This window comes from Condylura cristata, unplaced genomic scaffold (assembly GCF_000260355.1).
Source record: "Condylura cristata isolate star-nosed mole 26May11 unplaced genomic scaffold, ConCri1.0 scaffold00022, whole genome shotgun sequence".
Classification (NCBI taxonomy): Eukaryota; Metazoa; Chordata; class Mammalia; order Eulipotyphla; family Talpidae; genus Condylura; species Condylura cristata.
Genome location: NW_004567123.1, coordinates 272,259 through 285,114, shown reverse-complemented (window position 1 = coordinate 285,114; position 12,856 = coordinate 272,259). Strand labels below are relative to the sequence as shown.

Genomic DNA, 12,856 nt, shown 5'->3' with positions numbered 1-12,856 from the left:
TTCAGGAAGTAAGGGTGTGGAGGACTACAGCCAGAACTCCCTGCCTAGGGGCAAGAGTTCAGGGGCCACAGAATTTAATCACATGTATATTTTCCAAGAAGCAACTTGAGTGTGTGTGAGTGATTAGAAGTGTAGGGGCCTGTTTTGGTCTTTGCTGTCTGTACTAGCCCAGGGTATTTTTTCACATAGAGTGAAAATCTTAATCATATCCTATTCTTACTCAAAATCTTCCCATGGTTTCTAACTGCAATTAAAAAACCAAAACACTGATCCTGAATAGGTCTTGCCTACCTGCCAGCCGTGAGACTGTACCAGCCACAAGGACACCCCCGGGTCTAACAGTCCAAGGACACATGCCAGCATTGCTCCTGCTGCCTGGGACACTCCTCTCCTCAGGTTCCCACAGGCCCCGCAGCACATGTGGGGATGTGTGGGTACCCTTGTAGGGCTGTCCCCATTATTGGCAGTACTGTCAGCATTTACCTACAACGCAATGACAGTCCCATCCAACAAGCAATTCCCTCTTCTAGAATGCCAACCTGGCTGTGGATGGGAGACACAGCCAGGTCATTAGGGTGTCTGATACCATGTCTTCAGAGTGATTCTGGACCATCCCACCAAGGCACTTGTCACAAGCTGAAGTCACTCATCTGTCTCTGATGGGTCTTCTAGGACTGACCTCAGGGACTACTTATAAGGCCTCCATAAAGTGGGCCACGGAACAGAACAACCTGAGCAAGTGAGTGTCCCTCCTGAGGTTACGTGAACACTTCAAAATGGACAATTCCAAAAAGGAGATAAGCATACAAATGGAGTATAGGTAGATATTTGGTAATAACAGCTTTATATTGATTCTTTTTCTTCTGAAGAAAAATTGGACATTTGGAATCTCAAAGTGAAGTTTAGACAGAACCCAGATTCACTGGGCTGCCAATGAATATGGGTTCTGTGCCTTTTACAAAAAGATAGTCTCCCTCGATCAGCAACTTGAATATCCCCAGATGGAAAAGGCTAAGCGAGTGTGTGCTGAGCCAGAGCCCCTCACCTGCTTCTTCAGCTCAACTACTTTTTCCTGTAGAAGCATTTCCACATTCTTCAAAATCATCTCCACCTCTTCTACCCGCTCTTCTGTGGCTTTAAGCTGTTTTTCACGTTCTTCCTGCCACAGAAACCAATACTTTACATAAGAATCACAAGGCTTATTTTAAAGGGAAATTAGTTAGAATGTAGAAACCTGGAGTAGCTGGAGGTCACCTTTCATCTCCAAATAGTTATATTCTGTTTTCTCAGAAGCCACAGCGCTCTTGTTTCTTTTTGTAGCTCACAGAAAACTGGCAGACTCCTTCATTCTAGGAACCTAAATGACTCCAAGGTGAGTATCCCCAAGCATTATGGAGTACTTCTAAAGGATTTCTGTTAAATGTCTTGGTTTTGTTGAAAATTTACCATGGCTTAACTGGATCTCTCAAGTTCAAAACTTTTTGCATAATGCCAGTGGGTTAATCTTCATTAGAATGTATGCTGATACATCTCAAATTTTATCCACCCTCCGGGTCTGGCTCCAATTTCTTCCTCTTGAAAGCACTCTACCCCATTTCCTCATGAACTATGCAGCAGATTTCAGGAGCGATTTGTCTCAACCTTTTACATTAAACACTGACATGCCACAGACTACTCAAGCACTTTAAAAGTGCTAGCTTACTGAACCCTCACAATAACATTTTCTTTTGCGGTAGGAACCCCCATATCTGCATTTTATAGATGAGGAAGCTGAAGCGCAGAGGTAAAGTAACCAGCTGGGAGGTAACGGGACCAGGATCCCAATCTGTGTCTATTCTCAGCCACTGTATCCTGCTGCACAGACGGTGGCCTTCTTTTTCTAGATCTCTGAACCTCTAGCCCAGTGCCTGACACACTACAGCCCCTGTTGTCTTCCCGACCTGGTGGTCCACTTCCCTCCCTCCCCTCCCTTTGTTTCTTGCTGTCCTAATGCTGAGACTTCACGTTGGTTCTATGGATGATCAGCACACTCACTGCAGTCTAATTCTTTTGAAACTATAATCTGTGTGGGCTGTGCGAGTTGTAATTTTCTCTTGTAAGTGGGAAGTTTATATTCAGGAGGCCCAGTCTCCCTGGGCCACACACACAGTGAATGTGAGGTGGTGAGGAATGAGCCGTTTCCAATCACAGAGGATGGCAGAGAGCTCCGTGGAGTTATGCTGCACAACCATTCCAGACATGACTTGGGCAATTCTTTATTTGGCAATTGGGAAGTAAGGTCAGAGCGTGATTTAAATTACACTGACTTTGGAGGCTTCATCAAAAATACACAAAATCTCCTTGGAACCGCATCTGCCCTTGAAGACCCCACAGGTGTGGAAGGAAGTGGTTTCATCAGAGTGACAGGGAAGGTTGAAGGTAGGGTGCCATCAAAGAGAAAGGCTGGGTGAAAGGTTGTGAGTCCTCATCTTAGGTTCCTTCAACAGTCAACATCTCTGGGGGCTGTTCAGGAGGCCACATCACCACTATAATGATGACTGTTCTCTAGGCTAGGTGCCACCCTGGGCAAGAAAGAGCTAGAAGAACAACAAGTAAACCATCTCCCCAAATGTGGCCTCTTCCAAGCTGTCATGCTTCAGAGGTCACACAGTCAACCCATCTGGGGCTAAGCCTGTCCCAAGTGCTCACCCAGTGAGCAGAGTGCCTGCCCATCCCAGGAGGCACTCTGCTCCAACTTGGCTCTCTGCCATACTCCTGCTGTCACCTTCTGTGGCCACCCCTGTACTTTGACCCCGCTGTTGGACCCCTGTCTGCACAGGGCAGGGCCCTGCACAATGGGCCTGGATTCCTCCTGGGTGCTGTCTCTCTCTTAGTGAAAGTAAGCTGAGCTAGAGGTTGACCAAGTCCCAAAACCCATGCTTTAATGTCACCAAGGGAGAAACTATCTCCCAGAAGGGTGCTGAGTCACCCACAGCCAGGAAATGAGGGGCTTTGTGTTCCAGGCACTGGGGCACTGCTAGCAGCTTCTCAGAGGCAGCCATCAGCTCCTCCTGCCAACTAAGCAGCTTTATTATTTGCTCTTCGCTCCTCCCACCCCACCTCCCACCAAAAGCCATGACCTTGCCCCCTCTCCCCTTCAAATCCAGACTGGATGACAGAATGAGGTGACAAACTTCCAGGCACAGTCCTGAGAAGCTGGTAGTCTGCTCCTCCTGGGGCCCTTGCTGTAACCCCAGGAAAGCTCCATGTACTGAGGCAGCTTTGGGTATGACAGTCCTGTTCACATGTCAGCCTGCAAGTGAGCCCTCAGAGAGGTCCCTGCCCCCAAATCCTGTCTTCAGGTGGCTCCAGCCCCAACTGCTTTGACACCAAGTAAAAAGGGCCATGCAGTCAACAGATCGTGAAAGACAATGCCAAAGTGTGCTCTAATCTTGGAGTTATGTGCTACATTGTCATAAAGACTCATGCAGGGGTTCCCCAAAGGCCTGTGACTCAAAGCTGTGCCAGCCCACACTCTACCTTCTGAGCTTCTGTGAAGTCTGAGAGGGACTTACCAGGGCCCCACCTGGGATGCTCCCTGCTTATACTACCTGTTCCTGTTCGACCTGCTCAGCTGTCACGTTCTGGGCATTCCTTGGAGCCAAACAGGGATGTGCTTACCACAGCAGCAACTTCCTTCCCACACAAGCCACCCTTGCAGACGCTCAGAGCTTCCTATTCACCCTTGAACTTCTATATTTCCTTACACAAACGGTCACTGGTGTGGTTTTGGGGGTCCTCCTGTAAAACACAGCCCAGCAGGACTGCCTGTGTATGTCTCTTCTGCCTGGGCCACAACTGGGTGCTGGGCCTGGTTCCTGTAGCTCCTGTGCTTGTTCTGACAGATCAGCTGCATCTGACCCCTCGGTCCCAAAGGTTCAAATGACATCTGGGAAGATGCTTGCTTGCAGGCGAAGGCTGCAAAACCACAGGAAACTCGGATAGTACAGCAGAAGGCCCTATGTCCAGTACACAGGCTGACTGGGCGTCTAGAAAGTGACGCCCAGGATGACCAGGGCTAAGTCCAGCTGTGGGGCCAGCAGTTGGTCAGGAAGAAGGTACACAGAGGTTCAACAGTGGGAGATATGTAGGTTACAGACCCCTTCGCCACAACACTGAGGCCACCACACCCATCACACCTCTTTCCTCCATGGAGCCCAGTGATCTTTTGAGTGCTGTGTCTGAGTTCACCTGGGTACTCAGCCCTGAAGGCCCCTCCAGGTCACATACATGTCACACACAGTCTCAACCATTGCCCCTCCAGCACCAGGGCACCCAACGTCTCTGCTCAGCCTGCCCTGCTCACATTGGTTTGCCCCTTACTATGAGCTCCCTACCGCCCTGTCTGTGAACCTCTCAAGCCTGAAATGGAGACTGGGTAAAAGCAGGAACAGGAAGCGTGGGAGATTACAGGGTTTCACTGTGTACATATAAATAGGTATCGGAAGGAACAAAGAGCTTGTCATCCATACGTGGCCTTGGATCTGACATCTCTTCCCCTCCTCAGAAGTCACTCAAGGCTCTCCCTAGGCACAGTTCCATAGAGGGCACACCCCAAACAACTGGGCACTACTGACATTGCCTCCTGAGTAAACAAAGGGATGCCTCTGCACATGGTTTGCTTAAGATTAACCCAATTCCTGACTAGGTGTGACCGGTGCCAGCTGTTACATACCTGACTGTGTACCTCAGTTCAGCCTGTTAAGCTCTCTGGGCTGGTCTAGTCCCGGGGAGGCTCAGCTTTAAATTGCACAACTTTCCTGACTTTCGTCCCAGGCCAGGACCCAGCCTCTTGCCATCACGCACACCCACCTGGTCTCGGCTTTCCTCAAGTGTCTTTCTCAGCTGTGACTGTGACCACTTAAGACTCTGACGCTCCTGATTCACCTGTTCAAGCTCAAGTTCGAGTTTTTGGATTTGGTCACCCTGTTTTTAAAAAAAAAAAAATAGTTTCACAAGTATAAAAATACCTCAGTAGCCTGATAAATGTGTAATGCAGAAACTTCAGAAATTACAGGAAAACACAATTATAAAACTGAAATTATCCAGTTTGAGGCTCATTCCTGACACCATGGGATAATTTCATCTGTTCCCCAACATGAGTGTTACTCTTGGCAGGACTCACCCACTTTGGGTGCTCAGCTCTGCTCATGTCACGGCGTGAGCATTTCCCCATGACATTAAGTATTATTTAAAAACATGGTCTTTTAATAGTGACATAATTTACTGACTTATTAGTAAATAATTATTAGTTGTTAATTCATTAGTTGATAATTCATGATGATTTGAATGGTTTTCCTATTATAGATATCATAGCAATGAAAATACTTAAAGCTAAGCCCTTCCACAGTGCTCTGATAAAATTCCCATAAGTACGAAGCCAGAGCACACAGACATTCTTAAGACTCTCGATATATATTTTGCCAATCTGTTACTCTGCCAATTATTCTACCATCACTAAGATTTTATTCCTTTCTGCCACTTCCCAGATATCAGGGATTTGCAAAGGCTGCTTAAATTCATTTGTTTCCAGGGTTTCTTGTGACGTTCCTCACTTTACCTGCAGCTGGTGTCTTGACCTGCTTTTGGTTCCTTGATACCCTCCCCCACACCTCCCATGCCCCAGCCCCCACCCTTAGGAGGCCTAGAACTTGTTGGGCCACCACCTGCAGCTGCTCCTGGTGCCCTTTCTCTTCCAGTCTCTGTGTCAGCAGCTGAATGGTGACTTGATTCTGCTCGTTTTGAGTCTGGTGTGTAGAGGCCTCCTCTCCCAACTGAAGGACCCTGTGGCTGAGCTGGAACAATTCATCCTTGCATTTCTGACTCTACAGCAAAAAAGGTAAAAAAAAGACAAAAACGTTATGTTTTTGAACATGCACTGGTCATGCATACTCAGCCCTCTTTTCCAAGTGGGTGATAACAATGATTTTGTGTTTCTGCAAGTTAAGAACAAAAAGGCATCCTGAAGTAGTCAAGCTTAACAAGTCCATAAAGTTTCCTTATCATGATTTCTCATTTCCTTCTCTGTAAATTGCCACATAAGTGAGGGTGTTTTCCACCACAGCAAAAGTTGGTATAGAGCTCTCATTTATTACATTTATTATAAAAATTAAAATTGCTTTTTGATATCAACACACATTTAGTTTGTCCTGTGAGGAGAGTCTTAATTCCATTAACTGTCAGAAACAAAATCTTCCTTCAACCACTGGGATGAACAAAATAGCTGATACCCTTGTGTTCCTCTTTACTATTAAGAGGCTTTGTTTGGAAGTAATCACTGACTTAACAGAGCAGTTGGGAGACTGTTACAAGGAACCTTCACCCAGGGACTTGCCAACAGCATCTCCCCTTGGGCTGCTTGCTGAGTCCCAGACCGCCGTAGATGGTTCCTCAAGATGGCTGCCAGAGTTTTTGGCATCAGGACGTGACCCCTGACGGACCATACACACGTTCTGTACCACTTTGGAGCACACGTGCCATCCAGGGTCAGGTGGTACTCTGACTTGTCACATTGCTCTGGCCTTCTCAGGTCTGGGAGGCTTCCCCAGCTATTCTCTTTTAGGATACTAACCTTTTTTTATATATGAGTTTATTTTTACATCACTTTGTGCCTTTTTCCATCTCAGCTGCTGTCCCCATAGATTTCCCATCATCAGTTTACCGATGTGCCATCACCATAGTCCCATGCACATCCTCCCCCCCCCATTTTTATCCCATTCTCCATCCCACCCCCATAAAATGTCTCTGGTATATAGATGTTCATTTTTTTTTTTTTCTCCTGGTCCTTTATGCCCCTGTTATGAGTGAAACCATCCGGTATTTTTCTTTCTATTTCTGGCTTATTTCACTAAGCATGATAAGCATGATCCCTTCCAGCTCCATTCATGTTGCTACAAAAGGCATAAGTTTACCTTTTTTGATTGCTGAGCAATATTCCATTGTGTGTATGTAACACATTTTTTTAATCCAGTCATCTACTTTTAGGCTTTTGTGTTGATTCTATGTCTTTCCTACTGTAAATAAAGCAGCAATATACATGGGGGTGCAGGTGTCTTTTTGAATCAGTGTTTTTTTTGTCTTTTGGGTAGATACCTAGGAGTGGGATTGCTGGGTCATAGGGAAGCTCCATGTTTAGCAGTTTGAGGAACCTCCAAACAGTTTTCCATAGTGGGTGTACTAGTTTGCATTCCAGCAGTAGGCAGTGCCCTTTTTGACAAATATAGCCTGTCACTTTCGGTCCCCTTTAACAGTGTTCACTAGGGGTTTGTCAGCTGCTTCCTGGGTTTAGAGTGAGGTGATGAGCACCAGCAGAACATGCCCCAGGGGCTGCTGTGCCCACTCAGCATGCTAGGAGGTGCCACCACTGCTGTAATTTCTAACTTGCAACTAGCTGGGTTTTATTCCAGAAGTTAATGTGAGATGTTAACGGTCGTCTCCTGGACATGTTTGAAAACAAATGGGTATTTGTGTTTATTTTGAATCTGATCAAGCCTTTTGGCCTAATTTCCAGTTTACAAGAAAAACAGCACAGAGGACCAGGCTGAATACCACTGTCAGGAAACATCTGGATAGATCCAGAAGGTGGGGTGGCCTAGGAGACCATCACCAGGTCTCTTTTAAAAGCCAGTTATGGGGGGAAACCTGAGTTCTAGATGAAAAGGACATTTTGCAGCAGACCCTACATTCTTAAGGTGTCCTCAAAAGTATCTCCCATCTCACGTTAACTTTGTGCAGTGAGATCTGGACACTCGCCCACCAAGAGGAGCCTGTGTCCCCCTCTTGTGGCTCAGCAGAGACTCAGTGGGGGTGGGGAGGCTGGTGGTGAAAGAGATTTCCTAGGTGAGGTCAGAGGCTGGCACCTTCCAGAGGGTCCTTCTGAAGCACACACTGATGCCTACTTTGAGGACACTCTGGGAGACCAGCTCTAGGGAGAGGAGCATGTTTAAGGACCACCTAGGTGGCCCTGCTGTGCAACCTTCCCAGTCGAAGTCCCTGACCCCAAGAGCAGAGATGATGTGCCCTGCTATCCTGTCTGATTCCTAACCCACAGCCTCCGAGCACAGAAAAGTAACTGTTTTTTGCCAGTAAATTTGAAACTACATCAATAATTCAATATAATGCACCAATCTTAGTTGGAATATAGGTCCAACAACTGATCACGTAAGACATTTTTGAATAATTAGAGAAACGTAAATATGTTCTGAGTAGTGGATGATATTAGGTAGTTAAAATTCCATTTCTTGACCCTCCCTGGTGGCACAGTGAGTTAAAGCACAGCACTAAGAATCAAAAGCCACTTCTGCATGAGTTCGATCCCCGCCTGCCCTAAGGTGACCACAAGGTGTGGCAGACCTCTCCTGACCCGCCCACTGCTCCCCTCAGCAGTGTACTTCAGTGATCTGCCTGTTCTGCTCCCCACTCTGTCTCTGGTGAATCCTTTCACCGTCCCTTTGCCTCTGTCCTGTACCCCAGTTCTGAATGCAGAAATAAATAAATCTTAAAAAAAAATTCCATTTCTTAGGTGTAAGCAGTACTGTGGTTTGAGGATGCAATATTTTTAGGCGATGCCTGCTTACGTATTTTAGGAGTCTCCTACCTGTAATGTATCTTCAAACTTATCAGAATATACACACCCACCACGCACACAAATATTGACAGATATAAACAAATAACTAAGTACAGATGGCGATGTTAATAACAAAGCAAATCGGGTTGTGGTATGTTGGTGATCAGTGTACTTTCCCTGTATTTAAAGTATTCCATGATAAAGACCTGGGGTGGGGGGAGAGGGAAATGGCTACTATAATCCATTACAAGTATGTCCCAGAGAGAAGCTGGCAAGAGCAGCAGTAGAGCCGATTCTGGGCCCAGAAAGTGCCAGATGGCTCATTTACATAAAAAGCTGGTCCTCCGACAAATGGAGCCTGAACTTTTCCTCTCCATGGAAATGCACACCCAGGACTGGAAGCCAAGACAAGCCAGCAACCTCCAGCAGTCCTGGGAGGAAAAAGAGAGCATTGCCTCAGGACTTAGGAACTGAGCAGAGGCTTGAGGGGCATAAACACTCCTCCAGAGAGTTCAGCAGGGTGGCAGGACGCTGTGCCCACGCGCAGAAACCTCTGTAGTTCTATGCACTATCCGTGAACATACGGAAACTGTAACATGGTGGTCCCTAGGAAAAGGGGAAGTTTCAAGTTCCCTGCCCCACCCAGGAGGAGGGTGGAGCAGAGCAAAGAAGAGAAGAGAAGGAATCAGGGGAGAAGAAGAGAAGGAAGCTGGTTGGAGAACAACGAGACTTGAGGAAGCCACATGGAGCATCAAGCATGTGAGGAAGAAACCGGGTTGTTTCCTGACCCTGGACTGGTTAAGGCAGATGTGGGTGAGATACCTGTAGGGAGGTGACTATGGCAGTGTTTATATTGATTTTGATTTTGCTCTTTTCCTCCCAGATTTGTCTGGCCATTTCTGACCCTTTTCCATGGGTCCCGGCCAGAAGGTGCTTTAGTCTTGTGGTGGGCTTTCAGGTCTTGCTTTGAACCAACCTCTTTTGGGTTGACTTATGCCCACGAGGGGATGGGTAGCTTCAGGTCTTTGACTTAGAAGTTATATTCTTTGTGTTCCGTATTGTATGTTTATTGTATTAAAGTCCCTTTTCATTAAAGTTTTATGTTTTGTCTTGTTGTGGTGGATGGCAGAACCCACTTAGAGCAGGCAGGATTTGGGGGCTTCAGGGGTGTCCCTCTCTCCCTGTCCTGTAACAAAACCTCACGCAGAGACATAATATTCTTTCTGGTTCCTGGTCTGGCTTACAAAGTGCTTGAAAGTCATCACTCCCATTCTGCCAACAAGAAAAAAGTCATCACTCCCATTTTGCCAACAAGAAAAAAAGCTGAGTCACCTGAAAGTCAACTGAGAACTGAGGTCAGAGGGCAAATCAAGGCTCTGCAAACTGGAGAGCATGCCCAAGGGAATCCCTGCTGGCCAAGAGCTTAGAGCTGGTGCCTGGCAGGAGCTGAACTGGACACCATAGGGGCCAGTCTCAGGGTAGCCCCAACCTTTCTGACTTCTATCAAATTGCCCTACTGTCTCTGTTAAGGTCCAAAATCACCCAGTTGCCTCCCGCGACAAAGGACAGGACCAGTGATGCACAAGCAAGCGGAGTTTATTGATCCAGTTAGCTGGGGTCAAGCTTTCTTGCAGGCTGGCAGGCCACACAGGGGGAGCAAGACCCAGACCTGAGGGATGTCAGGGAATATATAGGCCCCATTGACTGTTACATGGGTCATAGCCCGCGTCACAGTTCAACCACACAAGGGAGTGTTTATCATAATCCAATTTCGACCTGTCTCAGGTATTAACACTAGGGTGTGGTATCTGCCTGCATATCTGTTTGGGCTTAGGGAGGGGTCACACAGACTCAAAGGAAGGCGGAGGGGCGGAATTACTGGTTGGGCCCAACATCTCAACGTCCTTGTAGTGTAAATCAGAGAAGAATCCCTGACACAAGCTATGCAACTTCTATTGACTGACAAATTCTGGATAGAAAAGGAAAAACTCTGAAAAATCAGAATTTCCATGCTAGCTTATGTTATGACCCCCTTTTTTTTGTAATATCAAAATATTCTGAGCAACCATCAGCTTGCTGGATTACCTTAGCCTCATAAGGCGCTACCTGGCCCAGGCAAGCAAGCATTGCCCCAGGGGGGGAAATTATCCTTAAAGTAAAAAATATTACAATGGGCTGATTAATAAAAGCAATTGGCTGTTATAGCAAAATCAATACTGTAAAATAAGACAGTACTAGAACATGTTAAAAATTACTGTGCTTTTTTACTGCCCGGACCAGAATCCTAATCTTATCTGTCTAGTTTACTTAAGCTTTCTATTGCTTAGTCTTTAATTGAGGAATCTTAGTGATTTATCTACCAGAAAACTTCTCCACCCTAATCCTCGACTTTACCCTCTTTAACAACTTCACCTTGGCCCGTGACCTCACTTTATCCCCTTTCACATCTCCAACCCAGCCTCCACCCTAGCCCTCGACTTTACCTTCTAAGATGTCTCAATGAGAATGAAGATCATTAAGTAGCATTTAAAGTTTAAAGGGACTTTATTTTAGCCAATCATCACTGTGATAAATATAATAATGATAGCCTTAAATTTTATGAATTTATGTACCTATCTTAATTTTAATAGATTGATTTTAAGAATAATAAATGTTATATCTTAGCTGAAGGTCAATATGACCCCAAACTTCTCAGAAAAAAAGATGATTGTGATCTCAGCCCAATTCATATGCTAATGTTATCTCACTGCTTGTTTGAAATGTATAAAATAAACTTTTGCTGACAGCAGAACAGTAAGACTTGCACTTAACTGATTCCCCTGTCTTCCTTGTGCCCTCACCCCTTTCTCCCCCACTTTTAGGAATCTCCACTCGCCGAAGCCACTCCCACCTTAAGACCCTGCATTTTCTGCCCCCCAACAACCCGTGATTGAGGTCAGTCCCCAACAAATCCCCTTGTACTTCCTGGTAGAAGGTGGAAAAATGACTGCTATGGGCTGAATTGTGCCCAAGATGAAGACCTCCCCTCACGTGACCACATCTGGAGAAGGGGTTTTTAGCAGACAATTCCAGCTAAACAGGCAACAAAAGTGGAGTGCTGATCTGATAGGTGGCTTTATAAGAAGAAAATGAAGAGCAACATTTTGGTTCTGTTCTGTTTCCCACTCTCACCACCCTGCACCTCTAGCCTGTACCCCAGTTCTGTATGCATAAATAAATGTCTAAAAAGAGAAGAGGGAGGGTGAAAGTAACTTTACTGTGAGAAAACCACCTAACCAAGAAATCAGCTTACAAGTAATGGTGCAAATCATCGAAGCCCCAGGCAGGATGAAATGAGACCACAGTATCACTTCTTGAATATTCCTGCCAAACACACATCATCTAAATCTAACAAGGGAACATCACACTAACCAAATTAACATACTTCCCACAAAATAATCACTTGTGATCTTCAAAAGTGCCTCAGTCCTAGACATCAAGAACAGACTGATTGAAGGAGACTATATGCCATGATTCTGGTACTGAATGTGATAATGCTCTGATTTTGGGGTGGGAAGGCAGGAGGGGTTGATAAGTCAGCAACTCACTCTCATATCTCAGAAAAAAAATTTGTCCTTTCTTTTAGTAAATCTGAAATTATTTCAAAATAGTGAGAAAAGATCAGGTGTTGATACTTGACCTGTTTCTTGAGTTCTTCCACTACAGAGCAGGCCTTCTCCTTGTCTCTCTTTAAAACGTCCATTTCTAGCCTGTTGAAGAAGCAAAATGAACAGTATCATTTTAACCCAGCAGTCTGTCTTTTCCCAGTCACAGGCAATCACAACAGCAGTATTTTGGGCCCGATCCACACAGACTTGTGCCTGTTCCTGGCAGCCTACAGTCACTCTGTCAAGTTCCTCACCACGGCATCACTGCCTCTGCTGACCACTATAGTCCTAATCCCTTCCTGCTCTGTGGAACCAGAGGACACCCTCTCTGTGACATTCTTCAATTGCACACATTAATATTTCAGCAAAAAGTGCAACTATTCACACCCAACAGTAAAGACCAAAATGGCCCCATATCCATTGAGATCTATTGTCAAAGAGGTCCTGGCAACTAATGCAGGGGAAAAGCGACTTCCAGAGGGAGACATTTTTAGACTTCATTGTTCCTGTAATGTAACAGCAACCATTTCTTAGCGGCCTACTCTAGATCCCATATTTTAATCATTACGGCAATTCTATCAAATCAGTACCATAGTCTCAGAAT

General features: G+C 45.8%; 1 protein-coding gene across 2 annotated transcripts in view; it reads right to left on the bottom strand.

The window, feature by feature from the left end:
* NINL (ninein-like) overlaps window positions 1-12,856 on the bottom strand; it is a 151,178-nt gene that overhangs the window by 2,477 nt on the left and 135,845 nt on the right. For both annotated transcript variants that reach the window (XM_012728406.1, XM_012728405.1), the window contains 4 exons: window positions 12,285-12,354; window positions 5,706-5,864; window positions 4,852-4,965; window positions 1,046-1,159 (listed from right to left, as the gene is read on the bottom strand). In XM_012728406.1, coding sequence (XP_012583860.1) covers window positions 1,046-1,159; window positions 4,852-4,965; window positions 5,706-5,864; window positions 12,285-12,354 — 457 coding nt within the window. The remainder of the gene's footprint in view (window positions 1-1,045; window positions 1,160-4,851; window positions 4,966-5,705; window positions 5,865-12,284; window positions 12,355-12,856) is intronic.